The 15598-nt window shown below is 52.7% G+C and overlaps 1 protein-coding gene across 12 annotated transcripts in view; it reads right to left on the bottom strand.

The window, feature by feature from the left end:
* The window catches only part of MICAL2 (microtubule associated monooxygenase, calponin and LIM domain containing 2), a 210769-nt gene that overhangs the window by 64485 nt on the left and 130686 nt on the right, over positions 1–15598 (bottom strand). For 6 of the 12 annotated variants that reach the window (XM_059136366.1, XM_059136355.1, XM_059136373.1 and 3 more), the window contains one exon: positions 14866–14968. In XM_059136366.1, coding sequence (XP_058992349.1) covers positions 14866–14968 — 103 coding nt within the window. Of the gene's footprint in view, positions 1–10921; positions 14969–15598 lie in introns of those variants that run through there. The other 6 variants (XM_059136380.1, XM_059136398.1, XM_059136425.1 and 3 more) reach the window with 3 other exon arrangements.

Genomic DNA, 15598 nt, shown 5'->3' with positions numbered 1-15598 from the left:
CACCCTGACCAAGCCACTGGGTCTCCCTGCTTTCCTTCTTGCCATACTCCCCCTGCCACTCCCCAGTCTTCTCAGCACAGCCACCCAAGTAACTGTCCAATGCAAGTCGGATGATGCTCCCCTGCTCCACACCCTCCAATGTCCCCTGTGACCTCATCTCCCACTACTGCCCTGCTCTCTGCTCTGACCACGTGGCCAACCTACTGTCCCCCCACCTCAGTCCTGTGTACCGCTCCTGCCTCTTCCTAGGAGATGCTATCCCTGGACAGCTTCCTGCAGGCCTTGCTCACTCACTGCCTCAAGTCTTTGGTCAAATGGCACCTTCTCCCTGTCATCCTATTTTAACTGCAACCCATGCCCTCAGCACTCTCTATTCCTCCTTATTTTTATTCATAACATATCTCACCTTCTAATAAGCTCTGTAACTTTCTCTTTTGTTTATTGTATCTCTCCCATGACTAGGACATAAGCAGTGATTTGTGTCTGTTTCCTTTCTTGCTAGAATGGTACCAGGTAAGGAGTAGATGCTCGATGAATGCCTGTTGAATGAATCAATGAATGAGTGAGCAAAACAGGCCACCTGAGGCCAGGTCCATTGTGGCCACAAACTCAGCTGAGTGGCCCTTCTCTGGTCACAGTGGGACAGGAGTCTTTTCTTTTGATGGCTGACACCTCATTTGCACTTGGTTCCCTTCTCACCAACCCCCCTTCCAAGGACCATCACCTCCTCTTCCCTGTGCCATTGACGCCTATGTCTACCGGACCTTTCCCATCAGTATTTGCATGTGCTGAAGCCTCTCCCATTTTAAGGAATCTATTTTTAACCCAATTCTCATGTCTGGCGCCTAGCCAACCCTTCTTCCTCTTCTCCCTCCTTACCAGCCAATCGTGGAAGAGTCTCCTGCTCTCACTTTTTCCCTGTGCACCTTCCCTCACTCAACTCCTCAGTCCCCTACAATCCTGCCTATGTCTCCATGACTCCCAAACTGTGTCCCCCCGAAGCCCTTCAGTGGCCTCCTTATTGCTAAATCCAATTCACAAGCTCTGGAGTCCTCCTGCAGCTGCTGCAGCCCTCAGCCCTCCCTGCTCCTGGCCACCCTGTTCTCTCACCCCCTCCCTGGCTCCTCCATCTCAGCCACCCAGTCTCTAAGCCCTAAATGTTGGGTTCTTCCCACCTCCACCCGCAGGAGGCTGGCAACTCTCTAACTACATTTACCATCGATGAAGATAACTCAAGAGATTTTTATTTTTATGTGAAATGCCTCATGCTTTAAAAATATTGTACAAATCAAACAAAACATTTCTCCAGGCACATGCGGCCAGTGGGTGGCCAGCTTGCCACTCTCGGCATACGTGCACGCTTGCTTGTGCGTGCGCATTTGCACACTTCTGCACGGGTGTGGCTGTGCGTGAGAGGCACTGGTAGAACAGGTGTGTAACTAGATGCTTGGCTCTGTAATAGTAGCTGTAATAATATATTAATAATAGGAGCAGCTGACTTTTATTGAGCACTTTTATGGAGAAACGTTTTAAGTGTTTAAGGCGTATTAAGTCTATTAAACTTCAGAGAACCTTCTAGACAAGTATTATTATCCCCATTTTGCTGATGAAAAAAATAGGTGCACAGAGAGGTTAAGACATCAGAGGATGGGGATCCGTCTGTATGGCTGTGAGAAGAACAGAACCATAGACACCAATGTACGTGACCTTTATTCTGGGAGTTTGGGCTGGATTATGTTCCTGTTTTTCATCCCCTCTCCATAACAGAGCTGTGCTTTTTCTTCTGTGACCTTGCAGTCCTTCCTACAAGGGGTGGTTGGTAGGCCTCCTTGCCCAACTGACGTGGGACTTGGCTATGACACTTGCTTTGCCCAGTGGAAACGAGTGGATGTGACGTGAGCAGTGGCTTCAAATGACCTTGCTGTTTGGCTAGTATACCCACACTCTTGCTAGTTTGCCATGAGAAGAGCTTGTCCCAGGTGGCTGCTGCCCCCGCAGCCGAGGTCCCTGACTGTGGGCACAGGGAGCATATCTGAAGCCTTGCCTAGCCAGTCCCATGGGAGCCCAGACCACCCTGACCCCTACAGCCTGAAGCAGAGCTACTCGCCAACTGCACAGACCCACAAAAAAATAGATGCTATGAGTCCCAGCAATTCAGGAGGCTTATCACACAGAATTAGCCTATACCTGCCTTATACCTGAGTTCAGGTGCGTGTGCCTCAGCAGGCTGCACAGAGACCTGTATGGTCAACGGATGCTCCTTGGCCTCCTCTGACCCAGGCCTGTGCTGGGGATTTGGAGATGAATCAGCCATGCTCTCTGCCTTGAAGGGTCTCTTCCCATCCCGGGGGCGGGGGATGGGAAGAGTCATAGCTCCTTATCAGGGAGACCATCTAAGAGTCAGGCGAGACAAAGTGAAAGGGGAGGGAGATCTGACATCTGTACAATGAACACTTAGGTGGAAGGCACCATTTTAGTGAGTTAAGGATGAGTAGGATCTGAGCAGAGAAGGGAGAGATGATGTTCCACGGGATGGACCTCTGTGAGCCAAACCAATGAAGAAAAGCACTACCGTCTGCATGGAAACAGAAAACACATCCCCGTGGCCGGAGGGCAGGAGAGTGTATGAAAGAAGCCAGTGGGACGTCATCCCATTGATGTGGAACCGGTAAGGGCCTAAAGGACAAAGTGAAACGTGCAGAGTAGCGCCCAGAAGTTTGGAAGCTGAAGACTGGAGTCATCGGAGTGGCCTCATAGAATGATGGCTCTGATTGATGAGTGGACGGTGGATCGGAGGACCCACCAGGTGGGAGAGGGAGACCAGGGAAAGGGCCGTGATAACTTGGAGGAGAACGAAAGGCTGAGCATGTGTGGCCAGGAGTGAGGCCAGCGAGAGCAGCCCGGGGGGGTGAGAGCAGCTGCGGCCAGTGGAGGGGAGCTGGGCCAGGCTGTGGAGACACCACCCCAGGGACCAGGCAGACCTGTGAGGGAGACGCCAGGGGTCTGCTTGTACCCTCCCTCCTCCTAGAAAGTCTTGACCTGGCCATCAGGGCCAAAGAGGTGGAATAGGCTAACGGCTCAGGCTGGAGGGGTGGGGACATGGCTGACCCATGAGCCCTTGGGACAGCAGGGTCAGGACCAGCATCTCTCACCATGGAGCCCAGTATCAGTGGAGGGGTTGGGGCAGGGGGAAATAGAGACTTGGAAAAAAAAGAAGCTGGGACTTTTCTCTGAGCAACACCTCACCGAGGTAAAAAAGTCCCAAAGACAGACATCCCCTGTTCCTACCCCCCAAGGCCTGGGCCAAAGGCTACAGCTGGGTCTCTGGGGTTCGGTGCTATGCCCCAGAGCAAATCACTCCTCTCAAGCTCCTCCTTCCAGACCCTCTCTCATTCCCTGGGGCCTCCTGTCTGCACACACAGACCAGCAGCCCCTGCACAAGCGATGGGAGTAGTCTCAGGGCAACAACGAAAGCAACACCAACTCATTCTCAAGGCCTTTATCCAGGCTCAGTGTCTCTAACATCCTGAGACCCTGAAAGGTCAGTGTTGTCATCTTCACTGTATGAGTGCAAGACCCTGGTGCCTGGAGTAAAACTCAGCCACAGACCCCCAGTGAGTCAGCTGGATCGGCCGCCGCAGGGACACACAGTGGCTTTGTCAGCGGCCAGGCCAGGGGAACAGCCAGCTGTGCTCACCTGCCCTGCCTCCCATGGGCCTGTCTGCAGTTTGTCCAAGATTTTTCTAGAGCTCTCTATTTCCATAGGGAGAAGTCGGGTCTACAGCGGGGGGTGGGGGGTAGGGGAGCTGCCTGGGGAGGTGGTATGCAGGGTGGGGAGGGAGAAAGATCCAGCAGCAACTTGGCCTCCTGCAGGCAAGCAGGTGCTCTCAGAGCCGAGACTCTCAGTCTCCTACCAGTGCTCCCTGGGGAAAGAGGTTATGCCAGAGGCAGAGCCAGCAGTGTCTATCCTCATATGCTGCCCCCAGTAGCTGAGACCCAAGGCCTTTACCAGGCCAGACTCCTGCTACACTGTCAGCGTGAAGACCCTGGCCCTCATTCTGCTGGTAAAATTGTTTGTTTTCACTCTAGGTCTGGAGACCCTTCCACTCTGCCCCAGAACCCATGCAGACAACAAAGCAACAAGTTCTCCTGTGTATCGTTATTAAGTCCATTTTACAGATTAGGAAACTGAGACTCATTTGTCCAAGGTCACACGGCTCCTAACTGTCAGAGCAACTTCTGGCTCTGGGCTTGGAAAAACTCTCTCTGCTGTCTTGTCCACATTCTCTCTGAAGAAACAAATTTAAAAAGAGCCATGAAACTAAGTCTGTCAGGATGTAATCGGGAAAATAGAACTCAAGCCAGAAAGTTCCACAGAGAGAAATACAGGAAACTCAGCAATGATGGTGTTGGATGAGCCGAAAGCCAAGGGCAGATCAGGAGGCAGCCCAGGGATAAGCCAGAGCAGGAGGCTGCCGGCCAAAGGGATGGCAGGAGGAGCCACTGAGTCCAGAGGCCAGGACTGCCAGGCAGGAGTGGGTACCACTGGGAAGACTCAGCCACTGCTTGGGATGCAAAAGCCGGAGGAATACCCAGGCTTCTCCCTCCATCCCACCTTACACCTCCCACTGGTCAGACCAAACGGGAACCAGGTGCCAGGGAGCCTGGGAAATGTAGTTTCCAGCGAGTATACATCACTACAGAGCAGAGCAGGGGGAAGGCAGGGAGGGTATCTGACAGCAAACAGGCAAATGTCTGGGATACGGAGCACAGGGCAGTCTCCCCAGCCCCTTGCGAGGTGGATGGTGATGAGGGAGGGGACACTGACAGCCCCCCAGCAGGATGGGAGGGTCTTGGGCAAGGGCCTAGGTCAGGCGTTCCCTCCACTCATTGCCAGGGGATGGCACAGGTGTTGATGCCCCTACCAAGGTCCTGCACAGCACGTGTCCCCTTTGAAAGATAAAGGACCAGGTGCCTAACGGCTGCAGCCGCCATCCTGGGGCTTCTGAGAGTGACACCCCAGAGTGCACTGCCAAGAATGCTAGTTTCCAAGGGTCTTCAGGCAATGAGAAAATTGATGGGGAGCCCTGGGCCCCGGATGGGGCTGTCCTGCCCTCCTGTACTCTTGCCAGGCACCTCCAGGCTGAGTGTGGGAGCCCGTTTGTGTGCACACGTGTGTACTCACAGGCCTGTGTGTACTCTGCTGTCCTGAACCAGGCTGAGCAGCACCGTTCGAAGGGCCTGCCTGGCCCCAGGGAAGACTCTATGCAGAGACCAGCTCAGGTAAAGCTAAGCGGGGGTGGGCATGGGGGTGGGTGGGAGCTCAGACCTCCCTGGCTGCACGCCCTTCCCTCATGGCTCAGCAGGGCTGCACTGCTCCTGCCGCAGAGCCCTTGGCCTTGATGAAGGCCAGACAGCAGGGCAGCACTGTTGGCAGACAGACCCCGAACCTGGGGTGAACACACAGAGCAGCAGGGTCTCCCCTTTCAGGGACCAAAGGGGTGGGGGCCCGTGGTACCTTCCCGACAGTTCAGCGGACCTCCAAACAGCCAGCTTGTTCTCCTTTCCTTTTGCAAACAGCAGCAGGTTTGGGCCTTAGTCCTCGGACCTTGACTCTCTTCTTGCCACGGATAGGAACTGTGTCAGGCCAGCCCTGGGCCTCCAACTTTGGGCGCGGCCAGGATCTACACTCAAGACTCTCTGAACGAAGTTGGGGGTAGAGAAGTCTAAGTTTCAGTTAGGAACCCCAACAGCAACTCAGGGAAGCGGGAAGGGAAGTAGGCTTGGGGCCCCCAGTTCTTTGCTCTGGCAACACCCCATGACTTCTGCTCACAGCTCACCGCAGGGCGGGCACCACCGCTGAGCCCTGACAAAGTCCTCCAGCGGACACGCCGGGCCTGGCTGGGCCTCATGCTGGTGGTGGTGGGAGGAGGGAGCTGAGCTTCTGGACACTTCCAGGCCCCCCCAAGATCAAGAGGTTGGCTTCTTTGTCTGGGTAGTGGTGGGGGTGAACCTCTGCTTCGTCAGTCCCCCTGCAGCCTGGTCTCATGGCGTCAGAGACAGTAGCAAGAAGACAAGACTCAGGAGGTCAAAGGCAAGTTGAGCCAACCACATGCCATGGCAACAGAGTTCCCCCACCCCCTGCCACCTCTTGTCTCAAACCTGCCACCTGGATTCCTGTGTCAGGATCCCAAGCATGGGACAGGATGTGTGTGAGCAGGTGGCTTGGGCCTCGATACCCAAGAGCATCCCACTGGAAAGGCTCTCCGTGGCCAGCCTCAGGCCTGCTTCCACGGGCCACTCAGGATGGCGAGAGATGCAAGTGAAGGTCGCGCCCCTTGGAAGGCAAAATTCCAGTAAAATCGAGACGCCCCTCTCCCAATCAAAGGGCTCTGTGGAGGCAGCAGGACGCACAGTGTCGTACTTCTCCTCCAGGTTCTCCTTTCTGAGCCATGAGCTGATGTCAGCAAGACCTTCCCAAGACAGGCTCCCACAGTCTGGGGTCTAGGCCAGAAGTCAGGCCCCTTATTTATTCTGCAAATGCTTACTGAGAGTCCACTTGGTGTCAAGCACTGTTGTACCTATGGGATCACATGAATGTTCAAAAGAAACAAAGGTCCCGGTCTTCGAGGAGTTTATGTTCCAATAAGGGGGGCGGGTACGTAAACAATACACATCATCAGTAAGACATAATATGGCCAGAGGCGGTAAACACTCTGAAGGTCCGTGTAGGCGGCGGGTGAGGGGGTCAGGACAGCCGGGAGGACGGATTGCGGATTGCGGTATTAACAGCAGACCTCACTGGGGAGGGAGAGGAGTGAACGAAGACCTGAATAAAGGGTGGGGCCAGTGGTATGGACTCTAGAGAAGGGTGTTGTTGGCAGAAGGAACAGCCAGGGCAAAGGCTCTATGGCAGAGCATGCCTGGTGTTGGAGGAGCTCAGCACCGCTGGGACACAGCAGGTGGGAGAGGGCGGAGAGACAGCAGGTCAGAACAAGGGGGTCCGACCCTCCAGAACCATCTGAGCCTGCTGTATGCATTGGCTTTTACTCTGAGTGAGCTGGGAAGCTGATGGAAGTTTTGAGCAGAGGACAGAGCTAAGTAATTCTGAAAGGATTACTCCAGCCGTTGTGTTGCAAATGGGTTGAGTGCAGCAAGGTAGTACCTGGAGGGGTTCGGGGTGGGGGGCACATAGGAGACCACTGCAGTAAATCCAGAAGAGAGGACAGTGGCCGGGGTGGGGGGGGCGAGGGGGGTGGGGAGGTCGCTTTCATGGGGCTGGTGACAAGTGGACAGGTTCTAGCTGTGCTTGGTTGGGATTCGTGGGTGGAGTAGGTGTTGTACCAAGAGAAAGAGTCAAGAATGACTCCAAGGCTTTGGGCTGAGCAATGGGAAGAATGGAATTGCTGTTTCCAGAAACTGTGAAGGCCAAGGGTAGACAGAGTCTGTTTCAGGGGAAGGTTAGGAGCGAGAGGTGGATATTTAGGTTTCTGAGATCCCTGGTACAATCTACGCAGAGGTAACAAGTAGGCCGCCAGAGACAGAGCTAGAGCCCCCTCCGTCTTCGTTGAGACTCAGAAGTCACTAAACCAAACCAAAGTCTTGCTGGCAGGTCGCAGGAGGAAAGAGGGACCCACAGTTGAGGCTGAGGTGTCTCAAGGGAGGTGACCAGTTACCTTCAAGAAGGCCGGGAGACCGGAAAGGGAGAGAAAAATCGATGGCGCCTTCCAGTGTGAGTTGAGACCTCTGTGTAGTGGCCAACCTAAAGATGTCCTGTCAGGCACGCTGATTTAGAATGATCTAGAATGCCCACGAAAGTCTTTCCCGCTGCGCAAAACCAAGAAGGTACCATCCAGAGCTCAGCGAGAGAGTTCCTGCTGCCCTGAGAGCCCTATCAGGAATGTTCCCCCATTCTACTGCCACAAAACCCTAAGTCAGAAGCACCCATTTCTAGAAGGGATTTGCCCAAGGCCACTGAGTCCACACACAGTGCCGGAGTCAAAGCTGGGTCTCTGGCCAGGTCCAGGGCCTTCCCACAAGCCGAGGCTCCCCTGACAGTGGCATCTGACTCTTGGCTGGGGCTGGTGACTCTCCATTCCTTTACAGCTTGAAGATGCTGCTCTAGGTCATATCAGACAACTGTAATATCAAGGTTCCCCTCAAGGTGGCCGCAAGGAGGTGAGGAACTAACGAGGTCCTGCACACTAGGGCCTGGCCCCATTCCCAGCACGGGTGTGGGGGGGTGGGGGAGTGCTCCATCAGTAACAGCTGGGCCCAGAGCAGTCTGAACAACAGTCACTTTTTTTTCCTTATTGCAGAGATTAAAGAAAAAGCTGTAAAGAGGGAATGAGTTCACGGAAATAAAGGAAAACAGCCCACCCACTTTGCACGACCCACTTACTCTACTTAATACTCAGGGTGCACAGAGACTGATTTCTCTGGCTGGATTATTTCTTTAAGCTAAGTTCCCTGGGGTAGGATTACTGCGCTGAAAGGTCAGAGCCCTTTCGTGGGTCTTCATCACTGCTGCCATGTTGCTTTCCAGAAAAGACGGTACCCATTTTCTTTCCTTTCTTTTTACCCAAGACTCTTTTTTTCCCTTACAATCAACTTACTTCGTTTTTTCTTTACTAATTCAGTCGGTAGGAGATATTGAATTTACATTCCTTCGAATGTAATTGTTATGAATATTCACTTTTTCTTTTTAGCATTTACTTGTTTAATATGACTGAAGGAGAACTGTCTATTCATAGCCTTTGCCCATTTATCATTGGGTCTTTAGTCAACAAACATGAGCTGGTCACCGACACTTCCAGGTGCCTGGGAACACCTCGTTTGTGTGAACTGTTTCAGGCCGTGGCAACGAAATTCTTTGTGATCCCGTCTAATTCACATTCCCCACCCTGCTGCCCCAGTCTGACTGCCTACTGAATATTTTCATTAGTACTGTTATACATTAAGTTTTTAAAACATGTACTGTTAGGTTTGCATCACATGAATCCTACATACTTTTTTCTGTCAGAGGTTTTAAAGCTTAGAAAGTTATCACCCCATAATCTAATCCATAGTCATTCTATTTAATATTTAATTTGATTAGTCTACTTTTGAAAGTCTTTAATCCACTGTTTCTGAATTAAAGAACATTCTACCAAATGCCTACGTAGAATGTGACATGCAAAACCAAAAACCCCACCCCAAACACAAAACTCCCTTCAAATAGGTATGGGAAAGCCTACCTCAGCAGAAGTTAATTAAGCCTCTTTACTGGAGGGTCCCTCAGAGATTTTTACCACGCCTGTAAGTCCTGGGGATTACCAAGCTATGCCCAAGGTTTGGGAGGACCAGCATGTTTCCTGTAAAGCATTTCTCAAACTTTGGTCCTGTGGAGCTCCTCATTCACAGAGCACCTCTGGGAGCTAGTATTCCCTTGCCACGCTTTGGAAAATGTTGCTTGAACCCAACTTCAGATCAGAACATCAAAACAAAACTCTAAGCTCCGTGGCAGTGAGCACGTTTATCTATTTCACCCCTGCCACATTCCCAGCGCACTAGAGACGCTCAGTAAATACTAGTTAAGTCAACAAGTGAGTGTATGTACAAATAAATCCAGTGCACAACACTGAGATACATTCTGAGATGCAGGGAGGGGTAGGGACTTTGTGTGGTTCACTGCTGTAGCCCTAGGACCTGGAATATGTCTAGGGTATGGTGTGTGTTCAACAAATACTTGGACAGATGAATAAATAAAGGAATGAATCACTTGTCCAACTGAGCTCCTAACTTCAGTGCCTAACACCTTTCCTTTTATGGAAGAGAAAGAGTATCTCACCTGGGTACATGACCCCAGGCAGCTCAGAGGACACTTCCAGGAGCTGGCAGTGGAGCGCAGAGGCCCAAGGCCCCAGAAATGCCCCTGAGGGGAGGCTCATCGCAGCATCAGAAGCCCAGCTACATCCAGCCTGGCGATGTCAGGCATCCCAACCCAGGGAAGCTGAGGACGAGACTTCCTTGGCACTGCTCATACTAACCAAGTGAGATCCTGAATCCTTCCTATACGGGAAAACCAGCCTGGAACTGGGTCAGAGCCTGCCATGGGTTCTGTCCTCAGAATGGCTCTGCTGCCTAAGACACCGAGTAAATTGAGCCTTCGGGCTCACGGGAAGCTTCTTAGGATCACAAATGGCTCTCCCTCTGGATAAGCACACCTGCCGTGTTCACCACCATTTTTTTTTTTTTAAAGATTTTATTTATTTATTTGACAGAGAGAGATCACAAGTAGGCAGAGAGGCAGGCAGAGAGAAAGAGGAGGAAGCAGGCTCCCTGCCGAGCAGAGAGCCCGATGCGGGACTCGATCCCAGGACCCTGAGATCATGACCTGAGCCGAAGGCAGCGGCTTAACCCACTGAGCCACCCAGGCGCCCTCACCACCATTCTGAACCCAATTTACCTTTACCTGAACCCTTTTACCTTTCACCTCTCACTCAGCTGGACCAGCGTAACTCCTGTAGCAACACTTGGTCACTTAGGAACCTAGGTTAGTGGACAGTTCCTCAGGAAAGCTCTCCAACAGGTGTGCAGTTTGGGTGGGGGGAAGTGAGCACAGGCACTGTTAAGACAGTCTGTTTTTTCACAGCTCAGGTGACACTGACCCTCACCCAGCTATGCCCAGAATCTACACAGAAAAAGTACCATGAGTTTTCAAGAAAGAGACCCAAAAGCCTGGCCCAGGAGCATTGGTGACCTTTTTCCAAATATTACCCCTGGGTAATATTTCCTTTCAGAGTTGCCCAGCGCAGCCCCAGAGCGTCCCACGTCACCATGAGTGCAGGCCCCACCAGCAGTTTAGGGAAGACTGTCCCCCTAAACCAGCCCCCGTGTTTGAGGTTGGAGCAGCTTCCATGGCAAAGAAGAGAGGAAACAATGCGCTTTATAAAGAACCATATTTATTTTCATTTACAGCATCAATACCATAAATAAAGCTAAACATCGTTGGCTGTGTGCAAAACACAGGGTCCCATGTGGCACTGTAAATGGCTACCCAAGGTCACAGACATGCGTTGCGAGGAGATGGGCGGGCGGGTGGGGGGGCGGCTAGCTAAAGAGAAGCCTGAGAGGGAAGGAGGGCCCTCTCTGGTTGACATTCTACAAAGGGAGGGAGACTCTGCAAGAGAAGACAAGACAAGAGCGATGACTTTGTACTGGCAAGACTCTGCACCAGTGCAGCAAGCAATGCAGCATGCGGGCCCATGCAGACAGGCCAAGAGGTCGGCGTGCTCTGGCCGCATGCAGGACAGGCGCCCCCTTCCACCTGAGAGCCCGAGGCCCCGCGCACAACAGCCCCCCCAGCCTCGGCACGGCGTCCCCCTCTAAGAGCACTTGGAACACCCCGCTGCTGCGGGTAATGAATCAGTGGGCACATGTGTTTTGAGCAGAGCCATGGCGGCATGGACGCGGGCTGCTCCAAGTCAGGGCTGAGTGGAGTCGTGTCTCACAGTCACCCCTGGCCTGGGGCAACGATTGCTCCAGTGGAAGCTTCTGCATCCTCTGGGGCTTGATGAGACAAGAACAGTCAGAAGAGCCACAGCAAAGCCCTGGTGTCGAAAGCAGAGGCTGCGCTGGGAAAGGATTTGCCGGGGGCGTGGTGGCACAAAGCACGGGTGGCTCAAGCCTGCGATGAAGGCTGGGAGCATTATTATTATTATTTTTTTTGGAGCCCTTCCCCAAAGAGTCACCCACGGTTTTGATCAAGAATCTGCATACGAGAATTGAGGTAAGAATGCTTGTCTGCGTGTATTTTTCAGCGGCTACTAGACTGAAGTTCTTTTCCCAGGGGACAGAGCCCTCTCTGGCGTGCTGTCTCACAGCTGGGGGACCCGTCCCGGGAAGGTAAGCGGTTTCGCAAGGAGAAAGGCATGCACGCAGGGCACACGGGAGGCCGCAGGGAGGCAGGCATGCTGCCGGTGTGGACCGGGCAGCCGGCTCAGGGGTAAGTAGAGTCAAACATGGCGTTCCAGCAGAATGCCACCCAACGTCGCCAACCCCCCAGGCCATGGCATGAGTCCATTAGTATGCAAGACGCTCGCAGTTAGTACGGCCAGGACCGCGGCACGGAGGACGGGGCACAGAAAGCACGTTAGGCGTTAGTACCACTTTCTGAAAATTGGCAAGAAAACCAGTCACCTCCGAGCAGAAGTGTGTCAGCCAAGAAGTGGGTGTAGCACTGGAAGGCTGAAACGAACTGGTGGCCACAGTGTAAGGTTGGCAAGAGAGAGAGACAGAAAGGAGAATTTAGTTCAGGGTGGAGGGAAAAAGGGAAAAAGACTGGTAACACAAAAGGCACAGGAGTTGAAGATGAGGCAACCATCGATAAAAGGGAAACTTCTCCAAACAGATCATCGCTTGCTTAGGGCCGATGGACCTTTCTGGTAGTGACTGCCTACCCATTGGCCAGAGTGGGTGCGGGTAGTTGGCCGAGGCCAGCGCTCCCCGCTCTCCCCTCCAAGTGGCACGCATCCTCAGGACCCCACGCCCCCCAAGATCTCTTTGTCCCAGTTTAGCTCCGGTGTCCCATGCTCATTCTTGAATGTGCTACGGAGACCGAGAGACGTCTGCCTCCTGGCATCACCAGGCGTTTCAGTTCTGCCCACCAGGAAGGTTCACAGCCTCAGAACATACAAACATCTCAGGCTTCTGACAGGCACGCCCCGTCTCACCAGAGTAATTCAAACCAGTAGTCTCCTTATGGCCGTAAATGACATTCTCCGAGAGTCTAACTCTGGCTTCATGGAGCAGAACTCCACAGAGTGTCCCCGCCCACCCTGGGCTGAAGACAGAAGCAGGGACACGGCTGTGCATGTGTTCACATCATGCCCTCAAGAATTTCCTTTTAGACTCGAACACAGCATGACTCCAGGGCTCCTCCCACCATGCTGAATATGAAAATTTCAGCAAAAATTTGGAAAAATCCAACACAAGTCATTGGACTGAGAACGGTTCCAACAAGGACAGAGGTGCCAGTTCCCACAGGCTGGGACACAGCCGTGCCCCTGTTTGCTCCAAAAATGTCAAGGAAGGCTTGGTAGAAATACCTCTCCCATTCTTCCTGCCCTATGGAAACTTGTCATCTGCCAGCTCTCAAGCGCCCAGGCTCCTAATGCATGCCAGGTCCCATCCCTCCTTAATCTAGAGGAGCTCCCTCATGTCATGAGTGCACAGAGCCATCTCCAGCCTGGCCACTCTAGACATCCTGAGCACGTTGGAAGGCCTTGGCCTTGCTCCAGCAGACCCAGCAGCGGCACATGTAGGGGCAGGGCAGGGTGTGGAGAGGAGAGGTCTCCCCCTGGAAGCCCTGGGGTAGGGTGGACCCAAGGCCTGTTTTTGCCCTCAATAGGGCATATTTCTTTATATCAGTCAACAAACAGCTTCTGCTCCCAGGCTCCCCAGCCAGTCAAGACATAGGAGGTGAGACACCTTCCTTTGCTAGGACAGTGTGAGTACAAACTGGCTGCTTTGGCCAGATCCACGTGGCAGCTGAGTGGCTAAGCCACCAGGATGTCTGTGAGCAGGGCTCATTGGGGAGGTCACGCTTCCCAGGAATCCTATACCCTGAGGTGCTAACAGATGGCCTCAGTCTCAAAGCACAGGATGGAAGAGGGCAGAGTCTCCCCTCAGCCTGACCGTTACGGACCCTGAGTGGTCGTGGCTCAGACAGCAGCCTGGGCTAAGGACCAGGCGGGGGCACAGCAACTCCCCTACAAGGCACCAGCTCACCAGAGCTCTGCACGGCCAGGGACCCTGGGGCCTCCCGGGTCGTGCTCATTGACAGTGTGTTTGTAGCAATCTGCTTGAAACTCCCTGGTCATCTGGCTGTGGTCTGGTGATGAGGGTAAAAACCTTTAAGCTACTAATCAGACATCAAAACCAGGGTGCAAAACAGTTCCCCCTCCATCCAGGAGGACAGATCACCGCCAACTACATACTGCCGTCTGTTTCTGTAAGGTTTAATTCTATTCTGATCTACTCTTTTCTTCGAAACTGATGATGCTTTCGTGTTGCCAAAACACTGTCCCTGTAAACAAGTGGTACCAGGGTACATACAACAAAAGGCACTGATCAGAAGGTGGCATGCTCACTTCTGTTTCTATAAAAGCCCAAACCATGAGTGTCGCAGGCAGCGACCATGGCCATGGACCATGCCGTGGAAGGGATTCGTGATACCAGTTATAAACTTCAAACTGTGTTGAGAAAAACGGACACTCATTGGGGGAAAAAAAATGCTTTCTCTTGGCTGATTAAAAGTTAAAAATTGAAATGTAAACCTAGAACTGTGGCTCGCTTTGGTATAAAAGAAGTACAAAGCTATAAAAAAACATCCTTCATGTCATCCGGCCCCAGCACCAGGAGGGGATGTCCACCCTGATGCAGCCAGGCACGGGGGGCCAGGGTGAAGCTCTTTGGCTTGGAGCGAATGGGCTAGAGAACGTCAGGCTGCCAGCCAGAGTCCTGGCCACCTACACTTAGACTGCTGCCTGAACTGGAAATGTGAGGGCCCTTTGGGGTGCTCGGCATTTCACTGGAGCTTCACTGGGAAGCATCTGAGCACCCAGCTGCGGATGGTCTCCAGGGACTCCTCGGACTCGCCGTACATGGAGCCCAGCACCTCGGAGAACACCCAGAGGAGGGGCAGCCCAAGGCTCAGGAGCTCATACGTGTAGCAGTAGTTGTAAGCATTGTCCCTGAAGTGCAGGCCGGCTGCACACAGGAGTCCCCAAATCCAGTTAAGCAGGCTCCGGGGAACGTGAAGCAGGCCCCACGGCAGCACAAGGGGCCAGCTTAGCGCCTTCCTAAAGAGGGAATTGGTGATACCTGGAGGGCTGCCTTCGGGCGTGCCAATGGCAGCCGCTGCGCAAGAACTTTCCACGGGGGTGTCTCGCCGAGGGGCCTCTTGCTCCTTCCACGGTCCCTCCTCCTAAGAGAGGGAGCAGAGTGGGGGCATCAGGCCATGATTCTCACGGAGCACCCCATCAATGGAGCAGACGAAGAGAGCCCACACAAACCGACCATGGCAGACCCTGCATTTTGCAACCAGCCCTCCTCCCCCACTAAGAGCCCCCATACACTGCTGAAGGGGGGCTGAATACGGGCATTGCTTTCCGGGGGCCAACGTGACCACAGTGTTCACAGGCCTTCAAAACACACATCCTTTAAAAACAAAACAAAACAAAACAAAAACACAAGGCACACACATCCTTTGACTCAGAAATGCTTTCTAATGATCTGTCCTCAGTAAGTAATTTGAAACAGGGACAAAGAGATACTTGCCGTGAAAACAGCTATAAGGTAAAAAGAGGACACAACATAAACATTCAGCAACATGGGGCTTGTTGAATAAATTATTAACCATCTTTTACAGGAATCAAAAATGATGCTTCGAAAGAATTTGTAATGTTACGGGGAACAGCTCTTGGTATATTGTTGCTACATAAAAAGAAGGATATGAAAGTGTAGTGATAGGATTCCAACTAGGTGAAAAAACAATCACATAGGGCAATTTCACAAAACGTTAGTTACGGGTTTCTCAGAACAGAGTAGTGATCAT

Source organism: Mustela lutreola, chromosome 1 (assembly GCF_030435805.1).
Source record: "Mustela lutreola isolate mMusLut2 chromosome 1, mMusLut2.pri, whole genome shotgun sequence".
Taxonomy (NCBI): domain Eukaryota; kingdom Metazoa; phylum Chordata; class Mammalia; order Carnivora; family Mustelidae; genus Mustela; species Mustela lutreola.
Note: the sequence above shows the minus strand (reverse complement) of the source record. Positions and strands in the feature narration are given on the sequence as shown.